The sequence below is a fragment of the Bombus vancouverensis genome, chromosome 5, assembly GCF_051014615.1.
Source record: "Bombus vancouverensis nearcticus chromosome 5, iyBomVanc1_principal, whole genome shotgun sequence".
NCBI lineage: Eukaryota > Metazoa > Arthropoda > Insecta > Hymenoptera > Apidae > Bombus > Bombus vancouverensis.
Genome location: NC_134915.1, coordinates 15,300,823 through 15,314,579, shown reverse-complemented (window position 1 = coordinate 15,314,579; position 13,757 = coordinate 15,300,823). Strand labels below are relative to the sequence as shown.

General features: G+C 42.0%; 1 protein-coding gene across 1 annotated transcript in view; it reads right to left on the bottom strand.

Annotated features, from left to right (window-relative positions):
* LOC117158391 (uncharacterized) overlaps window positions 1-13,476 on the bottom strand; it is a 35,358-nt gene extending 21,882 nt beyond the window's left edge. The window contains exon 1 of the mRNA XM_033337235.2: window positions 12,387-13,476. Within this exon, the coding sequence (XP_033193126.2) occupies window positions 12,387-12,473 (87 nt within the window). The 5' untranslated portion in view covers window positions 12,474-13,476. The remainder of the gene's footprint in view (window positions 1-12,386) is intronic.
* Window positions 13,477-13,757: the final 281 nt, after the last annotated feature.

The window sequence follows — 13,757 nt, the reverse complement described above, 5'->3', positions numbered from 1 at the left end:
AATTTGCATGTACGTGCTACCATCGAGGATCACGTAGGACACTGGACGTTAATGCGACGAAGGATTTTCCAAAGGTCTCGCCTTCTCAACGAAGACGAATTATAAATAATGCAATAACGCGATAAGTCTGATGCTTTGAGAAACAAACAGCTGCGGCTCGCAGCAGCTTGTGAAAAAGAGCCCGCGCGCTGCTTCTTTTTATACGCGCTGCATTCAGCTTCACCTTGCAGAATGTCGTAAGTCTTGATTTCATTGAGGAAGAAAGTGAACTGTTTGTACGCGTGTCTGTTTCAGCTCACGGTGTTCCATTTTGTCGACAGCGTTCTCTCGGTGTAATTACTGAAATCTTCTCGTTAACGCGAGCACGCGTCACGTATGACGACACCTTTCCTCGCAATTAGAGTGTGTCCGACACGAGTCGTCTCGGAAGATTCAGATATTCGAAGAATTAAGGGCATCGATCAACGATTCGAAGCGAACGACGCAAGGTGCGAGCGTTCGCGTTAAATCTGATGATTTCTCGAATTCCTAAGACAAGATACACGATCGTTTCATCGTTCGTTGAATTTTCTTAACTTCCCGATGGCGAAGATCGCTCGATGTTCTCGATCGAAAGCTAGAAACACCCAGTACAGGCTGGAGGATCGTTTAAAAAGAAAGAAAAAAAAACGAGTATTCGTGAAATTACAGTGTTTCGCCAGTTTCATTCAAGGAGGAACATAAATTGCAGCTTTTCGAACGATATCCTTCGCGAGTCAATCAACGAGGCCGCTATTTTCACAGATCTTGAACCGTTAACTCGGTTCTGACGTAACAACAACATAATAAATGCCTCCACCCAATGGCCATATTAACTGAGCTATCGCTCAACGTATGGATATTTCTCATGACCTTAAACCGGTCGTGAAATTTCTGTCATTTAATCGTCGTAACTTGAAATTTTCCAATTTTCTAAACGAGACATTAAACTACGAGAATAGTTTGCTTGTTCGAAACGAGAGAAGCGGGCATCGAATCGAAGAGAAATATTTCAGTTTTACGAAAAAAGTTCGATTATTTGCGAGACGTACGCGTCACAAGTGCCAGAACAGCGGAATTCTCGAAACGAAAATTGTTGTTGTTTCAGGTTCGATTCGATTTCCATATCAATATACAAGCAGAACGAACTGATCGATACGTATTTAAAAAGCAACTGTACTATCCTCGTACAACTATAAGAATCACGAATCATCACAGCGAATTATCACAGTGGCATATTAAAATATCTCAAAGTATGTTTACGTGTCTCGGATCGTTAAGTGGCTTCTAAACCTAACAACGTAACAAGCGTTTCCACGAAATACGTATTTAACCGAACCATCGAACACGTGGATCGCTTCGTGATCCTCGACACTTCGAGTCTGAATAGAACGCGAACAAAAAGGAATACAGACTGCCCTATGTAAAATGGAATCACGTTAACCGTGACAGGACCGTGAAGGAAAGGAAAGGCTCGTAACAGTTTTGGTTCGAGTTGGTTTGCTTCTAAGTAAAACGGAAAGGCGGTACTGGAGCTGGCGGCGGTACGCCTCTTCTTGATTTACCACGAACCGGAAGATACCCGAGACTCGCAAGATCGTGATGTATCACGTTGGGTTGACCTTCTGGGTCTCTCAGGACCTCGCTGCTCGGATTCAGGATTTCCAACCGGGGCTCGGGTCACCCGGAAATTTCTACACCGCGTATCTTATGCTACGGTTATATTTCATGTTATGGCTTTTGGAAATACGATGACGTCGGTACGGTCATCTCGATAGGAAGTGAGCGACGCTGCATCGAATCTTGGCTTATCTTTGTATCGTCGACGTTTTCTTATTTCGATCGAACGTATTTCTGAATGTGGACAATCGCATACCTTTGTACACGTGATTAAAGAGATTCGATTACGTCGCGTAAATTTCATACAAATTACATCTGGCAAGCGTAATATTTATTTTTTGAAAAATGTTAAACGTCCAACGAATTGGTTCCCTTTCGTCAACTATCGAAAAGATCGCGGACGACGCGTTCGCAAGGAATTTGTACGTTAATCGTTCAAATATGTATTTTCACCAGTCACTGTATCTAAATGTCACGAGATAGTTCCGAAGTCACGTTTAACTCACGGTCACCGCGTACGTCGATGAAACTTAATTACGTCTACGATATTAGAAATTGAGCCGAGATTCCGACGATCCATGGATCACGATTGGCTCTGTAATTATATTACAGCGATGAGTCGTCTTCGATGGACCTTCGATTATCTAGGATTCGTTCGCGTGTATGCGTGCACGTGTAAATCTACGCCATTGATTAGTTCTTCATCCTCCGGATATAATTGTTGTTCACGTTGGCATCGTTGAAAAATTGCTGATATTATCGACGCGCTATTATATTGTTTGCAGTCTTCTAGCTCCTATACGCATTTTCAGATTGCTTTCAGTGTCCGCCGATCACGCTAATCACGATAATCTCGTCTCATTACGGCATTAATGAGTTACAAAAAGTTTCGTGTAACGCGTCACACATTCGTGAAACCATTATGCCGAATACTTAAATACTATGATGGATCGCTGTACGTAGACCACAAGTCAGGGCCTCGTAAATTGGGTCCGTTGAACCTAACTGTCCATCATTATGGTGATCACAGCTAGACAAAAAGGAAGGTCACTGGCTGCCTTCGTAGTCCTTTTTTTCATCCTTCTACCGGCTCCCTAACGAACAGATCTAATTATATCCTGGCTTAACCAGTCTCCGACACAATATTATCGGAGATATCGACCAAGACGTAAAGGCGGCTAATCGAGGATAGTTAACGCAATTTAAATATCGTTTGAATTTGTTCGCTCGAAATTGACTCTTTTCTTCCGTTTCTTTGCCTAATTAACGGACACTGATGGTTTTAGTTTCCGTCGGAGCGAGCAATGATAATTTACCGATGTTAGGCAAGTTGTTTCATTTTAGAGAAACGATAATTCTCGTTTGGAGAGGGAAAAAGAAATGGATGTTTATCTAAATAGAAACGAATGTACATATACTTAAGATTAAACGGCTCGCATTATGCTTTATAGAGGAGAACTGTAATTAATATAAGATTCTTAATTACACGAGGCATCTGCGTATAAATATAGGATGGTCGGTGATAAGTGGAAAATAAACGAGTTAATTCGGATAATGCAATTACATCGAGTTACGTTTCCCATAAATCCAGCTGTCTTGAAATCTTCAATTCTAATCTAATCTCTCATTCACGTATCGAAGCGCAGTTTTATATAAAATATATCTCTCATATCTTCGCTAAACGATTAATTCCCTAATAATAATAGTAATAATTATCCGTACTAATAAGTAAAACTCGGCCTCAAAGTAATTTTAATAATCGAATTAATCTATATATATTTCCCATTATTTTTTTCATCGAATAAAATCATAAGCGGCATAAGCGATCGAGCGTAAATGGCTCGCAGGACGAAGGAGCAGTCCTCGCCTAAGCTCGTGCGTGAATGGAGGATCGCGTGTGCGCGAAGATCAAGATCGTGATCGCATAGCTGCGTAACGATCAATGCCAATTTCTGTGGTCGAGGTTGTTCACGCGCGTTTCGCGTGAAAAATTGGCAAACGCCCATCTCTCGTACCCTTCCACGTAGCGACGTAGGTGTTCCTCGCGAACGTATCTCTTTTTTTCACGTTTCGACGAACACTCGGATGATCGTATCCGTACGCGGACGAGGCTTTCCACGTAATGAGCGCACGTCAAATGCAACACGCGAGAAGAAAGATTAGAACGTGTCTAGAAATGAAGTCAGCGAATTCTAATGAACTCTTTGCTCGTGGCCAATGCGGTTACATTCGAATCGCTGATTCATGCGTTCACGTTTACCAAGAGTCGCAGAACCTTCTGCAACGGCTGTTCCACTTGACATAATTGTATAATCTTAAGGTTTTACGAGGACGCTGGTCGAGTTAGTTGAGATAGTAATGGTGTAGCTTCGGTTAATTCTACCGGGAATACGTTATTTGATGCAACGAATCGTCTCTCCCTCTACCTCGTTTCGCTCCAGTCTTTCTACAATTGTAATATCCAGTAATTTGGCTCTTATCAACCACCCGAACTTTACACATCGTATTCTAAATACATCTGTGAATACTTTCATTCGCCAGAATGTCCGCGTCTATCCAAGTCGCATTTACATTACGTTAGTCCATGGAATTTATCTCATTTTAATCGCTCTAATAAATTTTGTAAGAAAAAGACCTTGACCGTTCTTGACGATCGATCCGTTTCAGTCAGTGTTACATAGAATCAGCGTTAACTAATTACCAGCATTACCTCAACACTCTTGGAATATGCCAATCCTATTTCTCTGCGAGAAAAAAAATACCAACACCGTGTATAAAGTAGTACGAATACTTTATACAGCGTACACTCCATACAAGATATTACAAATACTTTATACAGCGTAAGAAACTGCTGGTGTAAACATTTTCCTGGAAAATATCGAAAGAATTCGGCCATTGAACCGAACCGTTCAACCTTGACTGATCTCTACCGATCTATCCTTCCTTTTAGATGGCATTCTCGATACATCATTGTCCCTCCTTTCTCGCTCGTCGGATCTTCCACCGGCTGAATTCGTTTGGTATTCGAAGCGAAGTATGCCAGCGAAATAACAGTACCCAAGAGCCACGACGGAGAGCCGTGAAACGGTCCACCTCTTGCTGGTCCTAGCCGGCTGCCAGCTAGGTCAGTGCCACTTCGAGGATTTAGTGTCACTCGAGCTCGGTTACCGAAGCGTGCAGCCGAGAAAAATAAAGCAGGGGAACACGCCGGAATCGTCGCAGACACGAAGAGGCGATCAAGGAAACGTTCAACGATGATAATGGAGGAGGAGCTGGTTGGGGCATTGCGCGCAGAACAACAACGATGTTTTCGAACCACCGCGAGAATCACGGGGAGAGACCGAGAAGAAGATGAACGACAGCATTGTTATCATCGCTTTAATCACCGTCTTTGTTACCTTTCGTTCCCTTCCTCGAGAATCCTCCCGTGGCAGACGTTCCAAGAGTGTTTTTAAAAGACCGCTACGGCGAAATAATATTTATACTACCGCTTGCGAGTGTTATGCTGCCTCGAGTTACGTTTATAATGCTCGCAAGTATTTAGATATATGTAGCGGGTTTGTGGTTACAGTGAATTTCATCGCACTCTACCGAAAACGATGATAAATCGATGCCAAATAGAAGACACTGGTTGTTACCTTAAAAACCTTAAAAGATGTACTATGATTCAAGACGATAATAATTGTCAACTGTTTCGTAGTATTTAGATAGGTTCGCGAATTTTTACGGTTGCGGTGAATTTTATCACGCTGTAGATTCACGATGAATTAACTTTTAAATCAAGACTGCCGACTATGTAATTCGGGAAGAAAGGAGAGACATCAAAGCGTGTTGTATTCGCGTGCATCGAGTATCAGCAAGATTAGGGGAAAAGAATTATCCCCGAGTTGTTAGACATTAGGAACGCCGAGGAAGTAAGAATCATATTGCACTTTGTGCGAGAGATTATAAAAGTAAGAAAATTGACGTCGGTCGAACCGTAACGGATATCACGTTAGTATGTCGCAGCGTTTATGTGCGCACATATTGCTACAATAATAACCAATACAATCCTGTTCGCAGTAGCCTGAAATACGAGCAAGCACGCGATACAGCAACAAACTTAATTGCTACGGTAATAATTATCAATCAGACAATTCGCAAAGATGTATCTGCACTATCCAACAATTTTAAATACAACCAACTTAATCTAACTTTCCGAAACACCGTGTATACGTTGCGTTCGCAGGATGGTTATTGATGCGCTTGCTCGCCGTGTCTTTCGGGAACAATTTCCCGCCGCGTTTACATTGTATAACGCGACGGTTGACAAAGATGAAAAATCAGCCCGAGGATTATAGTCATTATTCTCGTTGCATTGCCGCGGCTGATAGCGATTTGTCTGGCGCTCGCGTTCCTACGGCCTCCCGGCGTCGACAAAAGGACCGGAGCTGCCTCCCTTCGCGCGTTCTTCGACGCGCCAACCTTTTGTACGATCGCGAATTCCCTTGACCGCCGGTTCGTTTGTAAATTATTAGCAAGGAACACGCTTATCGCCCTACGACCAGCCGCCGCGCGTATATCGGTTATATCGGTAAATCATAGCCGAGCCCTTTTCGCCTTCTATCCTCGATTCGTAAATCGTTGGTCGTGGAATCGTACGCGGCACCACGTAGCCTGTAATTACTTAAGCTGTCAGAGTATGATAGCTTAAGGACAATCGTAGTCTGCCGGTCGAGGTTGCTGACATTGTCGCGTGAATCGATACGAGATGAGTCAGCCCTAGTGCGCCAACATACACCGTAGTGGTTGTTCGGATTTGAGGAGCTCGCAACGACAACCAGGCAACTCCAACAAATAAATTGCGTTTGTTCGAGGACAAAGAACGCTACAGGTTTCACGTTCGAACGACTAGAAATTTATCTAGACTCTAGTTTCGGATTTAAGACATCGTTTACGCACATATATCGTATATTGCGTATAATTCGTATATCGAGAATCCAAGTAGCGATCGTTGTGTTTGCGATATAAGACGGAGAAATTGATGAAAAACGGGGGTTGGTCGATTTGGTTTCGCGGAAGGTTCAGATCGTAACTTTACGAGACGTTGAACAGAACTGCGATGCATTCCGTAGGAAACGAAAACGAACACCTTCTCGACGTTTACGCTGTTACGCTGGACTTGAAAAGGAAAAGTAGGAATGCATCGAACTCTGAAACAATGGTGTATCTGTTACTGCAGGGTCAATGGACATAGCAGTGCCGAGCACGCGTGTCTTTGACCGGAATGACACGCAGAAGTGGTATATGCTTTATCTTGATGCGTGGAAAAGCCGTAATTGCGTTGCACGATTTTAATTGCACGACGTCCACTCGTTTGCAACCTGTGATTTTAACGGAACACCGCGCAGGTAAGCGGACAACCGATGGGATAACGCATGCATTCAAATTAACGTGAAAAAATTAGCAGAGAATCGGCAATTTTATCTCGGCGGCTGTTCCTTCCTGTGAATGTCGCGCGTTAATTCGCATTCGGTTCGTGTCGCGTTCGTTTCACAGGTAGAAAACGATTGACAGCGTGGAGAACTTTATCGGTTGTTTCGCGGTTTAGCCGCGAATAAATGCGCGCTAATCGCGATGTTTGTCGTTTGTCGGCGATTCAACAACGGTACTAACGGGGCACGAGCAATCTGTGTCGTACGATTAGGAATGTTTGGTGAACCGAGCAACGATATTTGGAGTCGATAAAACCAACGTGGACAGACGATACGAGCGATTAAGCGCGAGTTAATGGACGCGCAAAGTATTTCACGTGCTCGACAGAGAATTTGGACACATAATTGAGATAGGTATATCGAAAAACAAACGTACGACATAGGAAATATTAGAAGAATATTTTACAAAATTGTTTCGCTTATTTTTCAAGTATGTAAAATACTTATCGGGCACGTTAAATGATGTCTTATGTAGAATTTAGGACGAGATTCGTTAATTTGGAGTATACAAAGGATTGAAGATCGATCTTTTTTAAATAATGAAAATACATATTTTCTGGACGATTTGATAAAATGACGTTTAATCGGTTCTCTTAGAACTAAACGCGTTGATCTTGTCGTGAGATTTCCTGCAATTTTGTTCCATTAATAATGACTTTATCATGGGATTAATATCATAGGATGTTTATCGTACGAAGGATGGTCAAATGTTCAATGTTACGAGTAGGTACCATACTTTTGTTACTCCTGCATTCCGACGCAGTCGATGCGTTTTTGTACCTTCAAATTTTGCATAAATGCATAAATATTCATGGTTTGCACGTAAGAAGATCAAACGCAAATATCCAAGAATCATGGACGAGAAATGCGCATCTTGCAGCGAACAGTACAACAGTGTCTCTTCTCTCCGGCGTCCTTCTAACTCTGAATGCATTCATATTTTAGATCCTGGCATAGAGTTGCACGCGAGAGAGGCGTATGCTCGACCGGAGATAGAAGAAGGTATGGAAGTGGCAAGGAAAGGCGTGTCGAGACAGTCGAGGAGAAAAGGAAAGAAGAAAGCCGAGGATCATCGTCATCTTCTCGCGATGCCAAGCGAGGCAAACTTATGTAACGCTTTCATGCAAGACAAGGCCAAGGTTTCCACGACTCAGACAGACGGCTCTCGGCTACACCTTCGTTCATAAGTGTTAGCATATCTATGGAAAATATTTTTTCTTCGTAGAATATATTTCGCATTAATTTTACGCAATGTAATTTACGAGATACAATTATACAGGATATATTTTCAATTGTTACGTAATTGTGGGAAAATCGAGAACGTAAAAATGCACAGAATTCACATAACGATACAAACTACAAGTAGAGATGTCTAAAGATAGAGTATTCGTCCTACTATTTAGTACTATTGCAATTATTATCAAGTCAAATTTCTTTAACCAGTTAACCGCGTTCGACGTGTATACACGTCAGTGTTTGATTTTAGCTACGCACACCGCGATGGATTTCCGAAACTAAACTTCGTGGCAAACAGATTAAAAAGGCAAGCGATTTCGTTTCGTTGTTAACTCGACCACCATGTTTGAACTTTTCCAAATTTCACTCGTTTGAACTGGTTGGAAGACGAAGAGACTTACGTAATTCACTGGCTCGCTAGATTTTCCCATTCGGCAAGGGCTCGATTAACCGGACGTTAACTAAGATTTCCTTCCACTAAGTGCAGTTGCACGGTATCGTATTTTTACGATGAAGGTATTTAATAATTATAATGTTGATCGAACGATTCGTTTCGTAAATTAAATTAGATGAAATTAAATAAAAAATCTTAAATACGCGGTTTTGTGCGGATTTCCCATACTTATGAACAGAGGTGTACATACGTGTGGTCCCTCTGCTTCATATTGTTTTATGCCACAGTCGGCGACGCATTTAATTACGTCTATCGAAAGAAACGTCGCGGATCTTGTTCGTCGGACCACCAAGATGGTGGAATTTCGAGTCAGGAGGCGACTGCAACGCGTAACAGGACAATGCTCGATTGTATAATTTGGACGCGTCCTCCGTGGGGACGGATAACTTCCTTTGAGAACAGACCTTAGCCACCGTGTGTACCGTGTAATTATTTTCTGAGATCGTTGAAAATATAAAAAGGCTGTTCGCGCGAGAATTGTTTGACAAGGACTCGAAGGTTTCGTCCGGTTGATGTTTGTGGAGGTTTCAATGTCGCTGCTGTTAAGGTTTCTTAAGGTGTGTGTGTGTGTGGTTTAAAGCACCGAATGAAAAAATGATTTGCAGATCCTTTCGGCTAAATGTTACATCGACTTGGACACGTTTTATTTAAAACGAAGATTACGAATAAAGAAGACGATTAATTAATCCAATAAAAGTAATTGGTGGTTTAAAGCGGCGAATGAAAGTGATTTTCGGATCTTTTCGGTTAAATGTTGTCAAGACTTGGACAATCTTTATTTAAAATGGAAATTACGAATAAAGAGGACGATTAATTATTCCAATAAAAGTAATTGGCGGTTTAAAGCAACGAGTGAAAATGATTTTCAGATTTTTTTTCTTTTGGTTAAATGCCATTGACTTGGACACCTTTTACTTTAAAATGAAAATCACGAATAAAGAAGACGAATAATCATTTCAATTACAATAATTCCTGGCTTAAAACACCGAATGAAAATGACGACTTTGACATTTTTTTTGGTTAAACGCTATTGGCCTGGACGCTTCTTACTTGAAATGAAAATTACGACTAAAGAAGACGATTAATTATTCCGATAAAAATAATTGGCGTCTTAAAGCAGCGAATGAAAATGGCTTTGAGATATTTTCGGTTAAACGCTATCGATTTCGACGCTTCTTACTTCGAATGAAAATTACCAACGAGGAAGACGAATAATCGTTCCAACGAAGACAAAGAGTACATTTGAAAGCGAAGCCGCGTGCGAGCCAATTTCAAAATATTTGGACAAACGATTCGCACGTGATGAAGCTGCGTGAAAGCCAAGGAATGCAAAAAGAAATGTGGTACCGCGGAAATGTAGCTAATAAAGACGAACAGAAATGGATCTGCCACGTTTCCTCCTCGTAATTTCCAAATTGAAATCGACGTGCAACGGAACGACAATGGTGTCACGGCGCTTAAAGCTTGCAAGTAACGTTCCTCAAAAACAATGAAATTCGCACTTTACACGCGCAACGTTTTCAATACTCCGAGAAATAATTATGTTCGCTGCGTTGGAAGCGGCGGTACCTGCTACGCGTTTCCACGGAAATTACAGTGTAATTTAGTAACAATTTCAACCGTAATTATCGCACACAAATACCGCCCTTATTTTCAGATTTTACACGTCAAAAATTCACAGCGCAGCGTGTAGTTACACATTGTTCTTTGTTTTCTTTTTTCTTCTTTTCTTTCCTCGTGCACGTTTCTCGAGGCGTGCGATTGACACTGAAAGCATTCCTTCTCGTTAGGTCCGTTATCGGCTCCTATCTTATCTTTCGAGAAGGTTTCCTTCCTTTTTCTCACTTTCGATGCTCCCCTTCGTCGCAGACAGTTTTTGTTCGCTTCGTCGGCTAATAACGGGAAACGGTGGAACGGAACAGGCATCGAGAAATCTTTAACGAGTTCCATGGAACTCGAGCGAGAACTGTTTTTGCTCCGTTATTCGTCACTTTTAGTGTCAATCGGTATTCGTGTCTGTTTCGTACACTGTCGCTTAAAAATTGACGCCAACAGCGCTCGTGTTCTTACGGTTTACGAAGAGGAATAAACCGAAGCATTTCAAATGTATCGGTTCGTTTCCTATCTCTGATAACGTCAAAGGGAAGAAACTTTTTCGCATTAACAGCAAACACGGACGATGGTAGTTACGTATCATCGAGTTACGTACACTAATGAAGCGACGATGATTGTCGATATTCGACAAAATATTTTTCTGTCGTTCCTTTATGAATTACGTTTTTCAATAGCATTTCCATTTTTATTATCGCGTTGTTCGCGGAATATTTATAACGATTAGTATTTTTATGTACGTGTTTACGTAATGCGCATTGGAACGAACACGATACGTATATTAGCTTCTAATAAATTGATTTATCCGTGTACACTGCGATTCCAAATTCCTGGTACAAGTTAGTATACGACTATCATATTTAAACGTTTGGATTTTCCCTTCATAACTGCTCAAAAACTAATGGTCTAAAATGTCTGAACAATCGATTATGTATTGCATTATTCATCGAATTTTACTTGTGCTGCGCACGCTGCCTGTGAAACGGGTTTTCTTTTAATAAATGCAGTCGCACTCCTCCTTCGTAAACTTAATGCGTTCGCCACGATGCACGTCAGAATGATTTCCGGTACGGATCATAACGGAGTTGAAGTGTAAGCATCCGAATATCCGGAGACGGGTCTAACCGATGTCATGATTTTTTCGTATGTTTCTCATAGAGAAGAATTACATTCGATCTCTTCTATTTCTCCAACTTCGGATTTCTTACTACGTTATTTTTATAAATAGATCTCGAAATTTTTAACGGATACTTCGTACGTCCAACTTGAAATTAGTCTGTCGATACTTCGCAGTCTTTAATTCGTCAATGTTTCCCTTCGTTTTGTAAATTTGTCTGCTCTCGGATCATTTACATTTAGAATTTTCCCTTCTTTTTACACAGCTTTTTAACCATTTCACTTGTGACAATTTTGAATTCGATCGCAACTCGCTTTCAAATTTTCGTAGCTTAATTCCACTCGTGTCTCATCCGACGTACCAGATGCAAACTACCAGAAGAAAAATAAACTTCACTGTATGGATCGCCGAGACAGTCACCGTTACTTAACCAATTGTAAGTGTGAAACTACCTAAATGATACTACGATGACAGATGATATTTTCCGCGAGAGACAAAAATACTCGAACCAAAATATTTATAGAAGTATTTATAAACCAGAAATGGCCAAATCCAAAAGCATTGCCTTGGTTTACCGTTTTAACACGACGTTGTGATACGCGCAAATTTCGATCTCCTCTGCTTCGTATAATATTTAATTCCCCACAGATTCTTTCGATCCTAAATACCCCACAGAAGCTAACTACTAGTATTATACTTTACGTAAACATTTCGCCTTTATTTTATATTCAATCCTGGCCTCCGATTTCGCGCAAATACTTGCATTTTTACACGACTCGATCTTTCCCATTTTGCGTCCTCCTTTTTCCCATTTCCCACTCGATCCACTTGGCGGCACAACGCCGGTATCACTCACCTGATAAGGATAAGCTGCTGGTCTGTAGTAGCTGCCGGTGTTAATCGCCGGGTAACTTTTGCTGCTGCTGCCACACATAGAAGCCATCTTTCATTGATTCCTCTTCGTTTCTCTTCCAGCACCAGTTTCTTGCTGCTCTTTTTCCACTCACGTCCAACTTCCACGGACAATGGGATCGCGTCGTCGCCGCCGTCGTCGTCGTCGTCGTCTCAAACGTTTCCAGACGCGTTCATTGTTGGACACAGTTCCTTTTCTTCTGCAGTCGTCCGTGAACGATTACTACCGATTGTTAGAGAAAACAGAGGCGGAAATTTATTCGAGGGAAACGCGAGTGTTATACGCCTCCGCTCGAGCTGGAGATTCGCGCGCGTAGACACGCATAGGCCAACGATATGTTCGCGATGCCCGTGGTATTCAAGGTCACGGTTGTAGCACAATTTTTTTTTTCACAGTCCTCAACAGTCCCGTTAAGCACAGTTGCCGATATATTCATACGCGACCAACGTATTTTTTCTTCTCTCGCTCTGTCTACCTTTTAATGGGTCGACCCATAAAAAACCAGTTCATTTTTCAGACCTGTTTTAAATGCTTTCGAACCACGCTGGTCCCATTTTTCACTCCGTTTGAAACGCAGAATCTCAGCTTCGATACCGATCACCAGAATCGTTTGCAATTAACATCGATCGTTTTCGATCGCTTACGATTGCCTTTGATCACTTTCCCTATGACTTCTCGCACGATAAACTCCTCCCTATGTCCGACGATCAACCGCTAATCCAACGTCTTTACCAAGAAATAAAGAAACTCTAAATTTCGATCACGCGGTTTATCCAAGCACCGCGATAGGTTCGATGTTTTCAACGACAAATTCATTCGCGATCGTTTAACCGATGTCCCTTTTGCTCGTCTCTCTTTTTTCTAATTTATAAGGAGCGAGTATTTTAGCGAACGTAGGCAAATCGTTGAACGATAGGTTTCGAAGAAAACGTATATCGTAGTTCGACGAGAGAGGATCGAGACGAGGCAGAAGGCACGCGGCACCACACGTCCTTCCTCCGAGACGGTTGACCACCGACTGACAGCAGGAGATCTTCACGCACCGCCGTTCTTCATCTTCATCCTTCCCGTTCGGCTAACAGGCACTGTACGCCGTTCATCCGACTTCTTCTTAAAGTCGAGCGAGTTAGCTTTGTCGGCTAGGCAACGCTTCACGCTACCTTACTTTTTGGCGGGTCCACCACCTCGTGGGAACCGAGTCGGACGCTACTTTTCTTCCTTTAATTTTCGTCGCTGTTTCGCTTCTTTCCCTGCCTCTCTCTTCTTCTTCTTACTCCTCTTCTTAGGCAAAAGCTGGATTTCTTCGTTCTTCTT